This window comes from Balaenoptera physalus (assembly GCF_965194825.1).
Source record: "Balaenoptera physalus genome assembly, chromosome: 2".
NCBI lineage: Eukaryota > Metazoa > Chordata > Mammalia > Artiodactyla > Balaenopteridae > Balaenoptera > Balaenoptera physalus.
The window spans coordinates 104,179,310-104,198,075 of NC_138883.1; the positions used below are offsets into that span (position 1 = coordinate 104,179,310).

The window sequence follows — 18,766 nt, forward strand, 5'->3', positions numbered from 1 at the left end:
TGAGTATTAGGCAAGCAACGCGCTTAAAATGCTTAGTATACTGCCCAGCACGTAAAGTGCTTACTTGTTTGTTAGCAACTGTGTAATCCCTTGTGGTAAGCATAGCTCCACTCTACAAATGAGGAAAAAAGATCAGAAGTGACACAGAGACCCAAAGTCACAGAGAGGCAGAGTAGAAGTTAGTTCACTCCAGTACATACTGAGGCTTCCATTGTGCCAGTCTACAAAGTGCAGAGGGGATCAGGAAATGAAGAAGTAGACCCCTACACACACACACACACACACACACACATATCACCTGCTCCCACAACTGTAGAGTTAGGAAGGGAAGAAAAGGGTATGAAATCCAGAACAATACAAAAAGTGCCAGTTCCCCCAAAGAGTCAAAGACAAGGGTACCCTGGCTGCCCACAGCACTCAAAGTCTGAGCCATCTCATGGGCACAGCCATATCCACTCAGGGACACTTACAAGAACTTCTATAAAGACTCCTTCTCAAATCAAAAGGTGGCCTCAGAGCAATCCCTTGGCACCCATCTTTTACTCTGTACGAGCATACAGACTGCTGAGTTTTCCAAGAATCTAGACCATTTGAATTACTCATCACTGATTTATATGAAGGAACATGCGAGGCTTTAAGAGGCGCTATTCTGAATTTACCTTGAAGGACTTTCCTGGAAAAGATGCCTTAAAGAAAAAAACCAGTAAGGTTAGTGCTTAAGTTTCCAACACTTCAACAAAGTGTGCTGCCCAGCTACTGAGATGAAGAGTCAAAGTTAGACTTATTTCCTAGGAACAAAAACCAAAAGTCTGTCGTTAAAGCTCTAAACCTAGTCAATTACTTGGAGTAAGGAAAAGGGCTGGAGGACTAACACCTAAAAAGCTGGAAACAAAGACACATACACTTCCAGGTGTGGATTTTTATTTTCACAAAGAGACAACAATGCCTTCCCACATACAAGTATTTACAAAACCCAACTGATTCACCAAGCTAGAACCTGGGTTTTTGTTTTTCCACTTCTCAACATAGTTGGGAATATGGAAACATTAATACCCACACAATTCCCAGAGATGGAATTTATCCATCAAACAGTGCAGATTACCTAAAAGTGCACTTACCTGCACAACTCAGTCTAAGAACCTCAGTGATACAAACCTCATGGCCAAGGTTTCAGTAATCTATTTGGTTTCATACCATGCAAACCTGAACAAGTGTGCTGCTACACTAAACTGAAAATCGGTTCTCATTTTACAATTAAAAAGGTTCTCAACGCTTTAGCAACTATACAGAATATGAAGGTTTATTTCAAAAAAGAGTACATTTTTTAAAACCAGGATACACAGATGCACTTAATGTAACAGTACCTTCTGCAAAAATAGGTTACATAATACTCAGAAATGCAAGGAACAATCTTATTCTCTAAAAATTAAACAGCAGACTTTTTAAGCTTAAACAGCCTTCAAAATGGAGGCTGAAAATGCTTGGTGACAAGAAGTAACTCTAGAGCCTGACACCACAGAGCTAATGCTGGAAATTAAACTACTACCACACACCTGCAAACTACGCTTTATATTCACACAGCATTAAAATGGTTTTGATTCCTATGTTTTCAAATGTTTCTTGGTGCTGCAAGAAAAAAAGTTGAATGATACACAAAACTATTAAAAGTTACAACAGAACTATTTAAACATCTTCTCCAAAATTGAGAAAAGCAATCATGTTAAATTTTAAAAAAAGAGAAAAAAAGAAAAAGTCTGACAGAAATCTCAAGCAAGTCAGAGGTCCTCTTCATAGTCAAGTAAAGTTTACAGGAGATTTCAATAAATTATCTTGAAACCGTGGCAGAGAGCTAATTTTCAGAATCGTCGTGGAGGTCCACCCTTAAATGGCTTAAATCCAGAGCCACTTCCTCTTGGCATGGAATTGCCACTGATTTGTACAATTCTATTAATTGGGGATGCATTACTGAAAAAGGTTTAAAAGAAAAAAACGTCAGAGAACAAAAGAACAAATAATTACAGCTAATACCTAAAAAGTGATTATCATTTAACAGACACTGTTCTTTGTGCTTTACCCATATTAAATAATTTACTCTTTTGAACAGTCCTGTCAGGTATGTACCATTACTAACCCCACTTTCCTGATGAAGAAAGACAGATCTAGATGCTAAGTAACTTGCCCAGGATCACAACGGTGAACTGATAATAAATGGTGGTGTGAGGATTTCAACTCAGGCAACCTCACGTCAAAGCCTCGGCCTCTTAGTAAGCCATTTAATGGTCTGTGCATGAATGGACTGGAGCAGTGGTTCTCAAAGTGTGGCCCCCAGATCTGCAGCATCAGCATCAACTAGGAACCTGAACCTCTGACCTACAGGACATCATTCAAGAAATATTTTTGGAATTTCTTTTATATGTATAATGCAACACAGTAGGTACGAACGGATAATACAGGAATAAAGACCCACCCCAAAATCCTACAACAAATTTGGGAGAGAAAAACCCATGGCGAAATGGTTTAAGTAGGATAAAACCAAATTACAGAAAGGTTTGGATGCCAGGCTGAGGAATCTGGATTAGATCCTGTAACCTAAAGAAGCTGTTTGTAGTTTTGGAGCAAGTAAACAGTGTTAAGAAAACAGTCCCAACGGTTAAATTTAGAAATAACGTGAAAAATGGAGGCAAGAAAACACTCATTTGGGAAGATCTGATAGAAGCTGAAATGAGCAAGAAGACAAAGCTACCACAAATGTATTTTTTTAACTGAACCATACTTAGAAATTTATGCTAGGAGTGAAGAAAGATAAAGATGAGGCCCAGTCTGGCAATGGCAAATCAAAAGAAGCTGGAGACAACAACTGAAACATAAAGGTTTGAAACCGCAGAGGAATGAGTTTGCTTGTGACCCTGAATTTATGGAGAAATCTAAGCATTTACATGGAGATCATGATATAAAGCTAAAAATAAAGAATAGTATCTAAAATCCAACCGTGTGAAGGAGCCAATAAAGTAAATTAAAAAGATAGAAAAGAAAATTATGGTACATTAGAAAGCAGAGGAATGTTTTAAAAAAGGAAAAGCAACAGTGCTTAACCACCAAGGAGCCCAAGAACTAAAAAAATAAAGGAATCTATATTTGTCAAGAAAAAAGGTACTGGTGACCTTTAATAACCAAGGACAGAATGAGTGATGAGGCTGTGCAGGGCACAAGGACAGTAAACAGTCACTTAAGTCTGAGGGTAGAAGCAACCAATAGAAGAGCAGTAACTTGGATCACTGAGCCAAGCCACTGTCTCTTCTAAGACAGATGAATGGGAAAGAAAAAAGGGCATGGGAGAGAGAGAGGCCAAACACTTGCCAGCTGAAGGGCCACAACGGATGTTGGTATGAAGAGAAAATAAAGCTCATCTCCTAGCATTTGAACAGGTTTTGGGATAAATGTCCAAAAATTTTGCTAGACCTATTTGAAAAGGGTGGAAGCAGAACATACTTTCAGTTTCTTCTTCCTTTCTAGGAATTTTCAGAATGATAATGAACAAGAAGATGCTTCCAACATGAAATTAATATTCATTATCTACTGCATTCTGACATACATACCTACCTGTATCGAGATCAATATGCCAGAATGTCAATCAATTAACTTATAGTGAGGAACGTTAACTCACAAATTAACATCAGCTGCCCTGGAGACTTTGGGTTAATATGAGGAAATATCTGGGCAGACCTAGGGTTGTTACTAGTTGCAATTCAATCTCTCAGAAAGTATAATGACCTTTAAGGAAAAGGAAAAGGAAAAAGGTTTGGTTGCATGCTGGCAGAAAAGTCTTAACTGATTAACTACTTACCTTGTATGCTGCGTTATCATGCCTGCTCCTGTCCGGCCATCACCCATTCGCCTTGCATCATGATAGCTAGGCCCTTGAGAAGGTGGACCATGCCATTCTTTCCTTGGTCCACTCGTGTCCCGTCCATGGCGGTCAACCACATGTCGTTCTTCGGGATAGTGCTAAAGAATAACATATTAAAAGAAAAGTCAGGACAGACTCAGCCTCAGGCCAATTTACTTAAGGTGTACTTTTTTTTTTTTTGATAAATTTATTTTATTTTTATTTATTTTTCCTGCGTTGGGTCTTTGCTGCTGCGTGCAGGCTTTCTCTAGTTGCGGCGAGCGGGGGTTACTTTTTGTTGTGGTGCGCAGGCTTCTCATTGCGGTGGCTTCTGTTGTTGCGGAGCACGGGCTCTAGAGTGCAGGCTCAGTAGTTCTGGCCCACGGGCTTAGCTGTTCCGCTCCATGTGGGATCTTCGCGGACCAGGGCTCGAACCCATGTCCCCTGCATTGGCAGGTGGATTCTTAACCACCGCGCCACCAGGGAAGTCCCTTATGGTGTACTTTTAATGTCAGAAGGAAATTAATAAGATGTGTGAGAAGATGAAAGAATGAATAATATGAAAAAAGGTTTCTATCTACTTTAAACTAAGAAGCTTCTCAGGCTTCAGGGTAGAAAAGGTAGAAGGAGAGAATATGATTCAGCACTGTTATTTCTATACCTTCTAGCACCCATGTACTTTCTGACCCTTGAGTATTTCTGGGTCTATATATAATACCTGGATCTTCTATATATATGTAAGAAGGCATACTAAGAGGTCAAAACCTTAAGACAAATCAAGGTGGGGTATATGATCAACATGCAAATACCACATAGAAACAGGAGCTGTCATCTTACTGTACACAGTACTAGTTAGTGCTATGGCTCTTACAAGGTCTTACACCCATGACTATGAAAAAAAAAGAATAGTGAACATAAAGAAACAAAAGCAGAGAACTAAGGATCTGAGGGAAAAAAAAGAGTCAAAAGTTATGATACTTAGCCTGCAGAAATCTGAAGGCGCCCTACAGAGATATATATTGGGTTGGCCAAAAGGTTCGTTCGGTTTTCCCGTAGGATGGTTCTAGTGGCGCTTAGTTGTCTTTAACTTCATTCAAAACAATTTTGTTAAGTTGTATTGTGACAGCTGTCATATCAGCGTGCATTTAAAAAAAACCCAAAATTGGTGAATTTTTGTGTAGCCATTTTAATAATGAAGATGGAAGAAAAAAAGCCACATTTTTGGCATATTATGCTTTATTATTTCAAGAAAGGTAAAAACGCAACTGAAACAAAATAAGATGTGTGAGGTGTATGGAGAAGATGCTGTAACTGATCAAACGTGTCAAAGGTTGGTTTGCGAAGTTTTGTGCTGGAGATTTCTCGCTGGATGATGTTCCACAGTCGGGTAGACCAGTTGAAGTTGATAGCAATCAAATTGAGACATTAATTGAGAACAATCAACATTATACCACGTGGGAGATAGCTGACATACTCAAAATATCCAAATCAAGTGTTGAAAATCATTTGCACCAGCTTGGTTATGTTCATTGCTTTGACGTTTGGGTTCCACGTAAGTTAAGTGAAAAAAACCCTTCTTGACCGTATTTCCACATGCGATTCTCTATTGAAACGTAACAAAAATGTTCCATTTTTAAAACAAATTGTGACGGGCGATGAAAAGTGGATACCGTACTACAATGTGGAACGGAAGAGATCGTGGGACAAGTGAAATGAACCACCACCAACCACACCAAAGGCTGGTCTTCATCCAAAGAAGGTGATGTGTATATAGTGGGATTAGAAGGGAGTCCTTCCAGAAAACCAAACAATTAACTCCGACAAGTACTGCTCCCAATTAGACCAACTGAAAGTGGCACTCGATGAAAAGCGTCCAGATTAGTCAACAGAAAACGCAGAATCTTCCATCAGGATAATGCAAGACCGCATGTTTCTCTGATGACCAGGCAAAAACTGTTACAGCTTGGCTGGGAAGTTCTGATTCATCCGCCGTATTCACCAGACATTGCACCTTCGCCTTTCCACTTATTTTGGTCTTTACAAAATTCTTTTAATGGGAAAAATTTCAATTCCCTGGAAGACTGTAAAAGGTACCTGGAACAGTTCTTTGCTCAAAAAGATAAAAAGTTTTGGGAAGATGGAATCATGAAATTGCCTGAAAAATGGCAGAAGGTAGTGGAACAAAACGGTGAATACGTTGTTCAATAAAGTTCTTGGTGAAAATGAAAAATGTGTCTTTTATTTGTACTTAAAAACCAAAGGAACTTTTTTGCCAACCCAATACTACAGTCAGAACAGCTTATAGACCAACACCATGAAAACCAAATTTCCAAGGGAGGAACAGGATCTCTTCCCTCAGGATACCTTTTGCAAAAAGGGTATCTGAATGCAAGGGCACTAGTCTATGAGACTTAAATTTTACTCTAACTAAGGCAGAATATCTGGATTATGTAACAAATCTTAAATGTTCTATTCAGGATAAATAGCTCAATGAATTCATCTATTGAACATTTCTACTTACTAGAAACATTAAAACTTAATAAATCCCAGCAGGCCCAAATCCGTTTCAAAAATGCTTTGTATGAAATGGAAAGTGCAGAGTTGTATTAACTAGAATGCCAAGAGATTAAAAAATTTTCTGGTAAAAAATGTTGCTACAAAACCCAATATGTATTCAAATACAAAACAGAGCACCAGAGTATACTACAGGCTGAAGGATGGAGACACACATACACATACACACACACTTCAGAATTCTTTTTTGTATGTAATTTAAGAGAATATTCTATCTCTGCTACCTTCAACCCATATTATGCCAGTATTTCATCGACACAATGCTTTCAAATCAGGTAAAAGGTTTTTGCTCATTTGAATTGCTAAGAGATGTCCTCTGTCGAGATTCATTGACTTCTTAATAGAAAATATTCAAGTCAATAAAGCGTCACAAGAGTAAAAAAGGCAAATACAAAATATTCCACTTACCTACCTTTAAAAATAAAAGAGCAAAAAAGAGACAATGGTTTTATTTCAGTTCTATACTTTAAGCTACTTAATAAGGTGGGAGAAAAGAGAGAGTATTATAAACAAAAAACAAAAACAAAAAAAAGGAAAAGGTGAAAGGGAAACACAAGTAGGGGCCCAAGATTTCCCATCTAGTTTGAAAGCCTCAATTTCTTAAAAAAGAAATAAAGCCAGTCATCATTAGGAAGGCTCATCTACCAAATGTAACAATTCTCAAATTTTAGCAGGAAGTTTAATAAAAATTTCAGGACTACAATCATTTCATCATGTATGTAAGTCAAATCATTACATTGTACACCTTAAACTTACACAGTTCTTTCTGTATATCAATTATATCTCAATAAAACTGGAAGGAAAAAAAAAATTTCAGGGCTAGTATCCTGCTTCTCTGGACTACTATATTCAACTACTGACTTGAAAATACAAGAGGCATTAAGATCTTTCACAAGAAACTCTCAATCATTCTAATCTAACTAGTCTAGTCCACACCCAAATGATACTACAGATACAATGTGTCTCATAAGTCCTTTAAATTTATTTCTGGAGAGTTGACAATAAACCTGCATAAGCATTTACCTGTGCTCCACTTCCTCGGTCTGTGATTACTCCTCTGTCTCCCTCTCTGTTTCCATAGCCTGAAGCGTTACTGCGATTCCCAGGGGGTGCCCCTCTCACACTGTGCCCTGATACTTCTCTCCCAGATCTTTCTGGCCTTTCAACTCTGTTAAACAAAATCCAAAAACATACACAATCAAACTCTATTATACCTTTTTTCGAAAAACCCAAATGCATTATAACCCACCACTAGCTAGTCATTAGAAACTACACAAATACCTTGCTTCCCGTTTGTCGGCGGACATGCCTCCTTCACTCTTCCAGGAGGTGGGTCTAGATGGATTGGGCCCTCCTTCTCGGGGGTGTCTAGGGTGAGCGATATCAGGCCTGTCATGAATGATCACTGTCCTCCTCTCATCTCGTTCCCCTCGTACTTCTCGCCTGTCTGTTTCTCTAAGTTCGTTTCTTGGTGGTGGAGGCTCATTTCTTCTGGAATCACTGAAATTTTTGGGATACCTTTCAAAACCTGGATCTTCTCTTCGTGCAGAAGGACGTGTTTTTTTCCCTTCACTTTGACCAACAAAACGTTCTCGCCTGTTATTCAAAACAAAGAACACAGGTCCTGAGAAGTACTTACTTGGCCTTATTCTTCTTAACTTTATTTGCATAACCTACAATAATAACACCTTCTTTAAAAATTAACTTAAGGCAAAGCGACCAAAATAGCCACAATTATTGATAATAACCTATATTCTTTTAAATTGAGCTAAATGTCTGGCATGAAGGTTGGTTTTTTGCCGTCCAAGGGAAATTACATCAAACACTCAAGTCACTACCAACCTGAGGGATATTTTACTGTTCTTCACAGTTGAGGCCCATTCAAAGTTAACAGTACTCCCACTTAGTTTTAAAGGTTAAGAAGATAAAACCAACCTACTTAACTGTGTTATGGTGGCCTTTAAAACTAATTTTGAATACTGAATCACAGTCTCATTAACAAATACAAAAACCAAACATATGATTTGTTCTGAACACTCAGTTATGACCTGTACTTCTTAAGATTTTAATAGAGAACCAAACTATCACTAACAAGGCTCATATACCAAATACAGCATTTTTCAACATAATCTGTTTACCTTTCAAAAGATGAAGACTGTATTGATGAACTCTCAGGAAACCTGCCCCTCTCTCGGTGATCAAAGTCATTAAATCTATTCTGTTGTCGAGAGTAGTCAGATCCGTGGCCGAATCGTGCATCTGTATCTAGAGACAACTTTTTATTCTCGCTCCAGTAAGGATCATCTCGCCTTGAAGAGAAATATTTGCTCGTTTATATAAATGAGTTTTACAACAATCAAATAACACCTACTTGGAGCCATACATACCACATGCTAGGAACTGTGGATACAGAGGGCTAATAAACTCAAGACAAAACATTCTGTTACAAGAACAAGCTAGCAAAATATTATTATTATACAAAGTCGTATAGTTATTAGAGGAATTTCACAGGAAAGAAAATAGTTGAAAAATTGTCTGTTTTCAAATTACTAAATGGAAAAGACAAATAAGATAAATACTTGATACCACTTTATAATAAAATTCTAACTAGGTGTATACAGCCTTTTTGGTTATACTTAACTTTGGAAAGGTTAGAGGGGTCAGTCCCAAGCACAATTCATTCACTCCACTTATTTCTCAACACTATCAACTAAATCTCACAGAATGTGTAATGAGAAAATTAAATGACTATATTGTATTTTGAAATCTATTAAGAACCATGAATGTAAACACATACAGAATCTATATTTTAGTCTTCCCAAATTTATGACGTTGATTTCTGTACCATCTGCTGCACTACCCTGTAAGAATTTTCAAAATGGGTCTGAGTTTGAGAGCCACTGCTGAAGTCTACCATGTATTTCCAGTCATAGTGGAAAAACATTTGCATTAGGAAGGGAAATAGAAAGAAGAGCAGACTCTTCTACTTGACAATGCACTGGGTCCAATTCAATACTGCAATCATTCCCATCCCTGTTGATCATGACCCTTTACTCCAGTGATGAGTGCCTGTACTCTCCAATTCTAGAGTTAGTCTTAGCTTGGACTAAGGAATAAGATAGTAAACTACTGTTAAAGAAAGTAAGCAACTACCTATGATCTACATCACGTGGGCGTTTCAAAGAATTCCTTTTTTCTTGTTCATAACGAAGCTGCTGCTGTTGCCTTCTCAGTTCCTCTCGTTCTCGAGCAATACGTTCAGCTTCCTTACGTCGTTCCTTCAGATAACATAGAAGGAAGAACCAACCAATGCAAAATGAAAACATAAGGTAAGTATATTTGCAACTTTGTTTTAATCCTGTCATTAAGAAACCATCATAGGCAAGCACCAGGCAAAACACATACCTGGGACAAATAAAAAAATCTGACTTCAGTAATTAGCAATCTAAGCTATGACTATTGTTCTGCAACATTAAAATTAACAGAGACTGGGTGTTAAAAGCTGGCAATTTTTTAAATTTGGAAGGTCAGATTTAGTTGAATAATTTTAAACAAAAGCACCTAAAGGGAATTAGAAATAGAGTTCTTAATATGTATGAAGATTAAGTGCCTTAAAACCTTGGATGCAATTCTGCAAAGAGAGGCATTATTTCCTTCCAGCCTTGGGAAATCACTCCCACTATAATATGTAAGGAAATAGTTATTTTCTAAGAATGGGATAGTGACAGAGCCTGGATTACAACTACTCTGGACTCATAGTCCTATGCTCAGACTATTAGGCTGCCATGATATTGCAGAGCTCGAGGTATTACCAATTGGCTAGAACAAAGTCATGACTAAATGTATTTTTAACTAGCACCTAATTCACTGTTATCTTTCAGGGACACTTAATAAATGCTCATTAGCTAAACTTATTCTATAGAAGCTTTACAACATGTAAAGCAAATTTTAGGGCAAAAATCACAGGGTTTGAAAAAGGTCAGTTATTTAAGATGAAAAGATTTTCTGACTGCACCTGTTCAATACGAATGCGTTCCCTTTCCAAGCGTTCGCGTTCCATTCTCTCTCTCTCTAGTTTTTGCCTTTCAATTTCTAGGCGCTCTCTCTCTCTCTGTAAGCGTTCCCGTTCTTCCCGTTCACGAATTATTCTAATGCGTTCTCGCTCTCGACGCTCTCTTTCTGCAATCTCTCTTCGTCTAACAAAAATCAGTATTTAGAAATACTTAAATTATGCTAGCACTGTGTGAAAGAGAATAGCTTTTGAATTTGTACTTTTCCCTGAGGTTGGCAATTTTAAACTTCAACTCATTCTAAGTAGTTTTAATGTAATCGGAAAGAGAACTCAAAATAAAACTTTAAACAGATTTCAATACTGTCACTTATTTATTAAGACTGTCAACTGAACAGCTGAATTTTATAGAGTAGTTGCCTCTTAGATGATTCCTGTTTAAATAAAAATCCCACTATAACAGCCCATTAATTAATCAACATTTTTAAAAGGAGATATTCTACATACATGAATTTACAAAACTACAACTTCTACTGTTTTTGATAGAAAAATAGGATACAGTCTGTCTCCTTAAATGAGGTAGACCCTATTTTTGATAACCTGGGATCATACCCATCAGCACGAATTATAGCAAACGCTATATACAACGAACGGCTGCCTCAAAGCCTCTTTTGGAGTGTTCACGGCCCATAATAGATGGCTCCAGGTAACATGCTTCTTTGATTCAGGAGGTAGTTCAAATGTTTGCTCAACTAAATTAAGTTATTATATTAAGACTTTTAACAGTTGTTTTTTTTTAAAATCATTTCCTTACTTTAAGGCACCCAGTGTATTTTGTCTATCACCATGTCTTCCCCTAGTAACCCAGTGGTTCTCAACGGTTCAGTACCGCCCCCATGGAAATCTGAGGGGCATTTTTAATTATCACAATGACCATGGGCGGTTACCAGCAATTAGTGAAGGGGACCAAGGATTCTAAATATCTTCTGATGTGTGGAATAGTCAAGATAGTTCTGCATAACAAAAAACTGTCCAACACTCCTAATATACCTTTCAGATGCCATAATGGACATTCATGTCATCAAAACAAAATCACCTCTAGAAAAAAAAATCTAGCTCTAGAACTTAACTAATTTTTAATAAATGCTAGGTTCATTTGCTTTGGCGTGGTTTTATGTACACTAAAGTTTCCAGGAATGCAACTCCATATAAGTAAGAGGGAAAATTATACTTTCTTGAGAACTTCACCAAGAGTTGTTCACCATTTCAGAAATCATGTCATAACGTCAACAACACTCCTGGTATTTGACTCACCAATATGACAAACCGCTATCAATCTGTGTTTGTAGCTGTCACATTCTCACTGAGTCTTAAGAAGGGTGCAAACATCTGACTACTTCATTAGATCTTCTAGAGAGTCATGCCTAAACATTCATATCTGGAATATATGCTTCATTACAAATTACTTTCATTTTTCCTTCGTATTACAGTTAAGGCTTTATATTGATATTTTTCATATATTTGTATGTGTAGGTATATTATATACCAATTTCGTTTCAGATTAGTAAAGAAGGTGCTGCAACTCTTTTGTTTACTATGAAAGGGGTGCTGGTCTAATGGGTTTGAGGAGTGCTGCCTAATAACTCCCACTCCCACCCTCCTCTCAACTTGTGGTCCTCTAAACAGGAGGCTAAGCGTGCTGAGACCTCATCCAACAAAGCTTCTGAGTAATGCAAGGGTTATTTCCTTTAGGTAAACTGTGCGGCAATCACAGTATTATTTAAGTTGCTAAAAGTAGCTCTGGTAGTTCCGAGCACTCTTGTGAATGAATAGATGAAATTTCATTGTAAGTGACCATTTGACAGTATAGGTTAATATTTGGAAATTTATATTATGAAACACTTTCACAGGAATATTTTAAGTGGCATCCAAAAGTTGATATATGAAAGCAAACTGGCACTCATGATGAACTGTTGAGATATTGCCACTAAAAATAGAAATGTTTTGTTCTCGTTTTGTTTTAAAAAGAATGCCTGCTTTGGGACAGAGCTTAACACAATAAGGTTCACAGGGTAAATCTGCCTTCACTTGGTCTCTAATTCAAAGTACAATAAGTTTTCCCTAAAATGTCAACATATTATTTGACCACTATACCTTACATTGAGACTATCCTATCTCAAAAATCAATTTTTCCTTTAAAGTCATGTTTTTTATGGCGGCAGCTTTGGAGTAGAGGAAAGAGCATTGGACTTGGAGTCAGAAGACTTGGGTCTGAGTCCCGACTCTGCCACTCATTAGCCATGTGGCATTGGAAGAGTCATTTAGCCTCTCTGGGCCTCCATTTTTTTCACTTATATAATGGACATAACTAACCTTACAGAACTGTCAAGACAGAGATAATAGATGGAAAGGTATTTTGTAAATCGTAAAATACTACGCAAACTTAAGAAATCATTAGGTTTTACTGCACTTCTTAAAAGTGGCAAATATCTTTCTGTAGGAATACAATTTCCAGAAATCTGGTTTATAACTAGTGTTAAAGATGTACCTATAGTTAAAGACAGGTATAAAATAGACTCTTTTCCTACCTTCGAAGTTCCATTGCTCGTCGCAATCTTTCAAAACGAACTAAATGTTCTCTCAATCTTTGTTCCTTCATCTTTTCAAAAGGCAAGATGTCTTTCCTCCTGTAGTCTTTGTCCCTTTTTTTATCTAAGCTAGCTCTCTCCTTTTCCTTGCTTCTTCCATGAATCTGTAGAAAAAAAAATTACAACAGGACTACAAGTTAAAATAATTTTGTTTTTTCAAGTTGAGCTGGTCATTTAAAAAGCTTAAATGAGTAATGACATTCCCCTTTTCTTAGGTTTTCTAGCATGGAAGTATGCAAATGGTTAGAGACACTGACTTATCTTCTTTTGGGAACAGGTGGAATAGTAAACAACATCTGCCTCAGAGACTTACTTTCTCATATCTTCCTCTTCTTGATGGCCTACAATGATCTCCTTTAGTTTGGTCTAGTATTACCATATGTCCTGGACTCTTTGAACCTAAGAGGAAAAAAAAAAAATTAGACAAGCAAATGTCTAAAAATATTTCAGTAAAAAAGAAAATATAATGTAAAAATGCTGAATTCTTAGACAACCAAATATTCATAAACCAATACATGAAATAAAAAACTTATTCTATGAGAACTTAAAGAGTTTTTAAAGCTTGATCCGCTAACATAAATACTTTCAGAGATACCAAAAGATCTATTACATAGCTATTACTCAATGACTCAGATTTAACAGTAAATGGGCTTAGGTGGAAGAAGATATCTGTCTCCTAACAGTAGAAAAGGAGAGGACAATCAGTCTATTAGACCTCCTTTTCTACCTCCTTTTCTAATAACAAAGTTTAAATATTTATCTGGATTGTAATCTCAAGTTTCCCCTTCCACTGTAAAAATTAAATTGTAGGATGCATTAGAAAGGGATTGAGAAGAAAGATGCATAGCATACTTATTCGTTTCTTTTCTTCACTTTTTTTAATTGATTCTGAAGTTTGGCCACTTGATCCATTATCATTCTTCTCATCTTTTCCTTCTATTTTCTTAGTATCCTTGCTTTCTTTTTTTTCAGGTTTCTCAGACGACCTCTTCTCTTCTTTTTTGACTGAGGCTTGTGTCCTAACCATACCACCCCAAGCAAGAAAACAACAAAATGAGGACTACTTCATCAGTGTACCAAAAAAGTCTATATGCTTATCAACAAAATAAATCCTTACTTGCTACTTCTATCACTCATATTTTTTTTGTCTCCAGAACTTCTTGAACTACTCTTTTCATCATTTTCTTTCTTCAATTCTTTCTTAGAAGGATCACCTTTAACCTGAAAGGTTTAAACAGGAAAAAATATGTGTTTTAACGTTACATTTTTATGTTTGTAAAAAGTATGTTGATGGTAGAAAATTTGGAAAACAGAAATGAATAATATATAAAAATAAAAGTCATTCCTAATTCTACTCCCTACCAGTGTAACATCTTTAAATTGAAAATTACTAGCCCTCAAAGTAACCTCCCTTTTATAAACACTTAAGCAAGCTTACTTTTTCAACAGAAATTAGCTGTCCATGCAGCTCAGTGCGATGAAGATGTGCAATACATCTGGACACCTCTGTGCTTGAAGACATAGTTACAATGCCATAGCACTTGGCCCCAGGACTTCGAGCATTTGTGACTACCTTTGCACTCAGAACCTGTAAAATGAGATTATACTTCAGAAAGTTTTACAACTTTACAACCACATACATTTCTAAATAGATTAAACTTCAGAATGGAGACTATTCAAATTAAAGGATATGTTCAGGATGTATAAATTCAGGATAAAGGATAAATTTAGGATATATATTATTCTATGATCACCATCTACCTTGCCTGTAAGTACTCAGTAAATATTCAGGGGAACAATTTAAAATATCAAAAAGCAATCTAACCTGCTTTTAGTTTTTTCCTTTTTTTTTTTTTTCAAATACATTGCCAAAACACAGTCAGCCACATCAATGAAGTAATGGCACAATTAATGAAAGCAAAGAAATAATATTTTCAATTAGATTTGCGTCAAAATTTCCCTATCAAAGGCCCACCCTGAATCTCTTAAAGATATTAAAACAAAAAGGGTAAGTTCCTAGAAAGTGTCTAAGTAAGTGTTAACACTTTTCTATAATGGGTCTTTCAAAAATAAAGAATCTGCCACATGTAAAAAAGCAACATTAAAAATACACCCTAGGGCTTCCCTGGTGGCGCAGTGGTTAAGAATCTGCCTGCCAATGCAGGGGACACGGGTTCGAGCCCTGGTCCAGGAAGATCCCACATGCCGTGGAGCAACTAAGCCCGTGCGCCACAACTACTGAGCCCGTGCGCCACAACTACTGAGCCCGCGCGCCTAGAGCCCGTGAGCCACAACTACTGAAGCCTGTGCGCCTAGAGCCCGTGCTCCGCAACAAGAGAAGCCACGACAACAAGAAGCCCGTGCACCACAATGAAGAGTAGCCCCCACTCGCCGCAGCTAAAGAAAGCCCGCGCACAGCAACAAAGACCCAACACAGCCAAAAATAAAAACAAATAGATTAATTTTTTAAAAAAACACCCTAAAAACACACTCTAAAAAGATACTTTCCATCTATGTACTTTTAAAATGTATACCGATATAAAAGTGACAAATAATTTCAATTCTATAAAATGAATAGCTAAGAGAGACAAGGCAGGGGTGGATGAGTGAGAAGAAAAGCGAGAGAGAACAATGTAGGGCTGAATAAATAGGAACAGGGACGCAGTGTCAGGAAGAGGAGCGTAAGGAATTTAGGAGGCTGTATGATGTGGGTAGCTGGAAGCTATCAGCTTTTATCTCAACTCTGGGAAACGCTGACTTGCCCCAACAACAGCTTAATTCTTAAGCCCGAGGTCCTTGTTATAAGTACATGGTTTCCTAATATAGTTTTAATCCTAATAAATGCCAACATCAAAATACCGTTTTTACAGCTCTAACAATAAATTGTTGAAAACAGAACCAAAAATATACCACAGCTGATCATGGGACCACAATTCTCAGTGTTCTGTATCTGACATCTACAAGAACCTCCTTAATGTGCAGGTAACTCTCTAATTAGAAGAAGAAGAAAAAACTCCTAAAATCAATAGGATAGATTTTTGTAACACTCATTAATGGCTATTTACCGATACTGGTAAATATAATAATAAATATTTGAAATCATTGACTATTTCTCTCTTCTGTTAGGGCTCCCCTCATATGCCAGAAAAAGTTCTCCTGATGAACCAACCACAGTAAAGCCTTCCTCTGCTAACACCCTGCACTCTTCCTTCACAGCACATATCAAAACTTCTGATTAAGTTTTACCAGTTTTACATTTTTCACCACCACTGTACTGGAATTTGTATAATGAGAAGGACCACATCAGTTTTGGGTTTTTTTCCCTCATATTCTATATCCCATTGCCTAATATTAATCTACCTATATTTTCCAGATGACCAGATCAGCCTCAGCAATTCTAGGTCCAAGAAATATCATGATGAATGTAATGAATCAAACTCAGTCCTTGGCTTAAATGGGCTCAAAATATGAGCTCTTAATAAAAGATTCCCAGGGCTCAGAGTGAGATTATATGATGAAACTCACCATTACTACAGAACTCAATAATTATGCCTGTAACAGTCCTAAGACAGACAAGAAACTAGGTTTTATATATACTGTTTTGAATATAACCTCTATTTAAAATGGAGATACCAGAAAGATGGATAAAAAGGTAAAAAGAATGTACCTTTCCATATTTGCCAAAGAGGTTCTTCAAATCAGCAGCTTTGGTATTAGAAGAAAGTCCACTAACCCAGATATTTTTAGTTGAGCCTCCACTGCTACCACTAGTACTACTTGTACTTCCTAGAATAGATGTAATATCAGAAGTTTAAGTATCGCAATTGGAATTTTTTTTAACACAATTATTAGGGCCATATTCTTCCAAAATTATAATACCCTCTAATGTTGATAGTACAACTTTACTACATCAAAATCCTACACATCTATTATTAAAATCAAACACAATAACAGATAATACAAACACGTCTGAACATTTGTACATTTCCTACTGCACCAATTTTAAGACAAAGTAGGCAAAAAAAAATCAATTACACGTCTTGGACTTTTGCTGTTAAGCTCAATAACTTATACTCAACCACTGCACTAAATACAGGCAACCAGGAAGTAGTCATCTAGGAATGTACAGACTGCTTAATTACCTACATCTGCGGTGGGCTTTAGATCCTGAGAAACTTGGGAGCGCAAAGGGAAAAGTTAAACAAAGGGATAAACTGTTTTCAAGAATTTGAATGTTTAATAACAAAGACTAGCCAACCACAGTTCACCTTCATTCTCTATCAGAGAAAGGGTAAGAGAAAGTGGGAATCACATGCAGCTGGATAACTCTGTATTTAAAAAAAAAAAAAAATCTTCTAAAATCACTTACAAAAATAAGATCAGAGACCTCAAAACCCTTTAGAGTAGGTAAATGGTTATATGAATTATTTCTGCACTATTTCCATACACAAATTATGGTTTCATACAGATAAATGCCATTTCTTAAAATACAGGCCTGGTCAGTCATCCTTCGGTGCTTTACTTCAAATGTGCTATTATAAAAAAGGAATTTTCATTCATTTGACTTTACTTGGAAAACAACTCTTACCCACTCTAAGGGAAACAGTATCTAAGCAAACAAAAGTAACAATTTTTATAACTTTGCATTACTGGAGTAAAATGTTTAATGCTTTAAAAATTACAAGCCACAAGTTTTAGTTGAAGAACTATTGTCAGCGTACTTATGAGGAGACAACACTTGCCTGACTCAAATATTTTAAATATTAATGGTTGCTGCATTTGTGTTCTTAAGAAATGTACTTATCAAACGATCTGCTATGAAATGTTAACTGGAAGTTTGTGTATCTTTTTTATTTTACCAGTAACATTTGGGCCCACATACTTCTCTAACTACAGAAAAAAAAATTTAATGACAGGAAAAAGTTAACATTTAATTAAGACTACACTAGGCTTCTAAATTTAAAGGATAACATTTAATACATTTATTATATCTTATCCATTAACCAAACTGTAAGGAACGTGGGTAATGCAATTAATTAATTGTCAATTACTAAACCAACCACTAAAATTTCTAATTATTAAAATATACCAACAAAATATACTAAATAAAGTATAAGGAACACGTTACTTTTTCAGGCACTCGAGGCATTTTCAGAATCTGTAGTACCTAAATTGTGTTATTTTCCCTTAAAATGCTTTTTTAGAACACAAGAAATATTTTTCAAGTATACAGCATATACAAGATGACACTAATGCACATGACCAGGAGACAAACTGAGACTGAGACTTCCCAGTAACAAAAAGTAATCAAATAATGCACCTTTAAGCTTACAAAAATTAAAATAAAACTACTTTTCTACATAAAACTCTCATCAATGCAAAATAAGTCAAATAGGAAGTAAATTCCGAAGAATTAAAATACTGTATAACTGGCTATATTAACAGAAGTGTGCCCTGATTTAAAGAATCAAGAAAGTAAAACCAAATGTTAGAGACTGACTTTCTTTCAGCTCCACAAATATACACAAATACTGTTTATACCATATTTCCTACTAGACAGAAAGGGAAAAGACTGTGGTGGTGTACAAGGGTTAAAAGTGACTGCAATCAAAGATAAAATACTTGAAATTCTAATATAAGAAAACTAAA

At 36.4% G+C, this 18,766-nt stretch overlaps 1 protein-coding gene across 9 annotated transcripts in view; it reads right to left on the reverse strand.

Annotated features, from left to right (window-relative positions):
* Nucleotides 1-904: 904 nt before the first annotated feature.
* SLTM (SAFB like transcription modulator) overlaps nt 905-18,766 on the reverse strand; it is a 44,692-nt gene continuing 26,830 nt past the window's right edge. For all 9 annotated transcript variants that reach the window (XM_082445563.1, XM_082445562.1, XM_082445561.1 and 6 more), the window contains 13 exons: nt 16,785-16,903; nt 14,556-14,705; nt 14,235-14,338; nt 13,970-14,136; nt 13,431-13,516; nt 13,058-13,221; nt 10,476-10,656; nt 9,614-9,738; nt 8,599-8,769; nt 7,742-8,056; nt 7,484-7,628; nt 3,845-4,005; nt 905-1,965 (listed from right to left, as the gene is read on the reverse strand). In XM_082445563.1, coding sequence (XP_082301689.1) covers nt 1,857-1,965; nt 3,845-4,005; nt 7,484-7,628; nt 7,742-8,056; nt 8,599-8,769; nt 9,614-9,738; nt 10,476-10,656; nt 13,058-13,221; nt 13,431-13,516; nt 13,970-14,136; nt 14,235-14,338; nt 14,556-14,705; nt 16,785-16,903 — 1,997 coding nt within the window. In that variant the 3' untranslated portion in view covers nt 905-1,856. The remainder of the gene's footprint in view (nt 1,966-3,844; nt 4,006-7,483; nt 7,629-7,741; nt 8,057-8,598; nt 8,770-9,613; nt 9,739-10,475; nt 10,657-13,057; nt 13,222-13,430; nt 13,517-13,969; nt 14,137-14,234; nt 14,339-14,555; nt 14,706-16,784; nt 16,904-18,766) is intronic.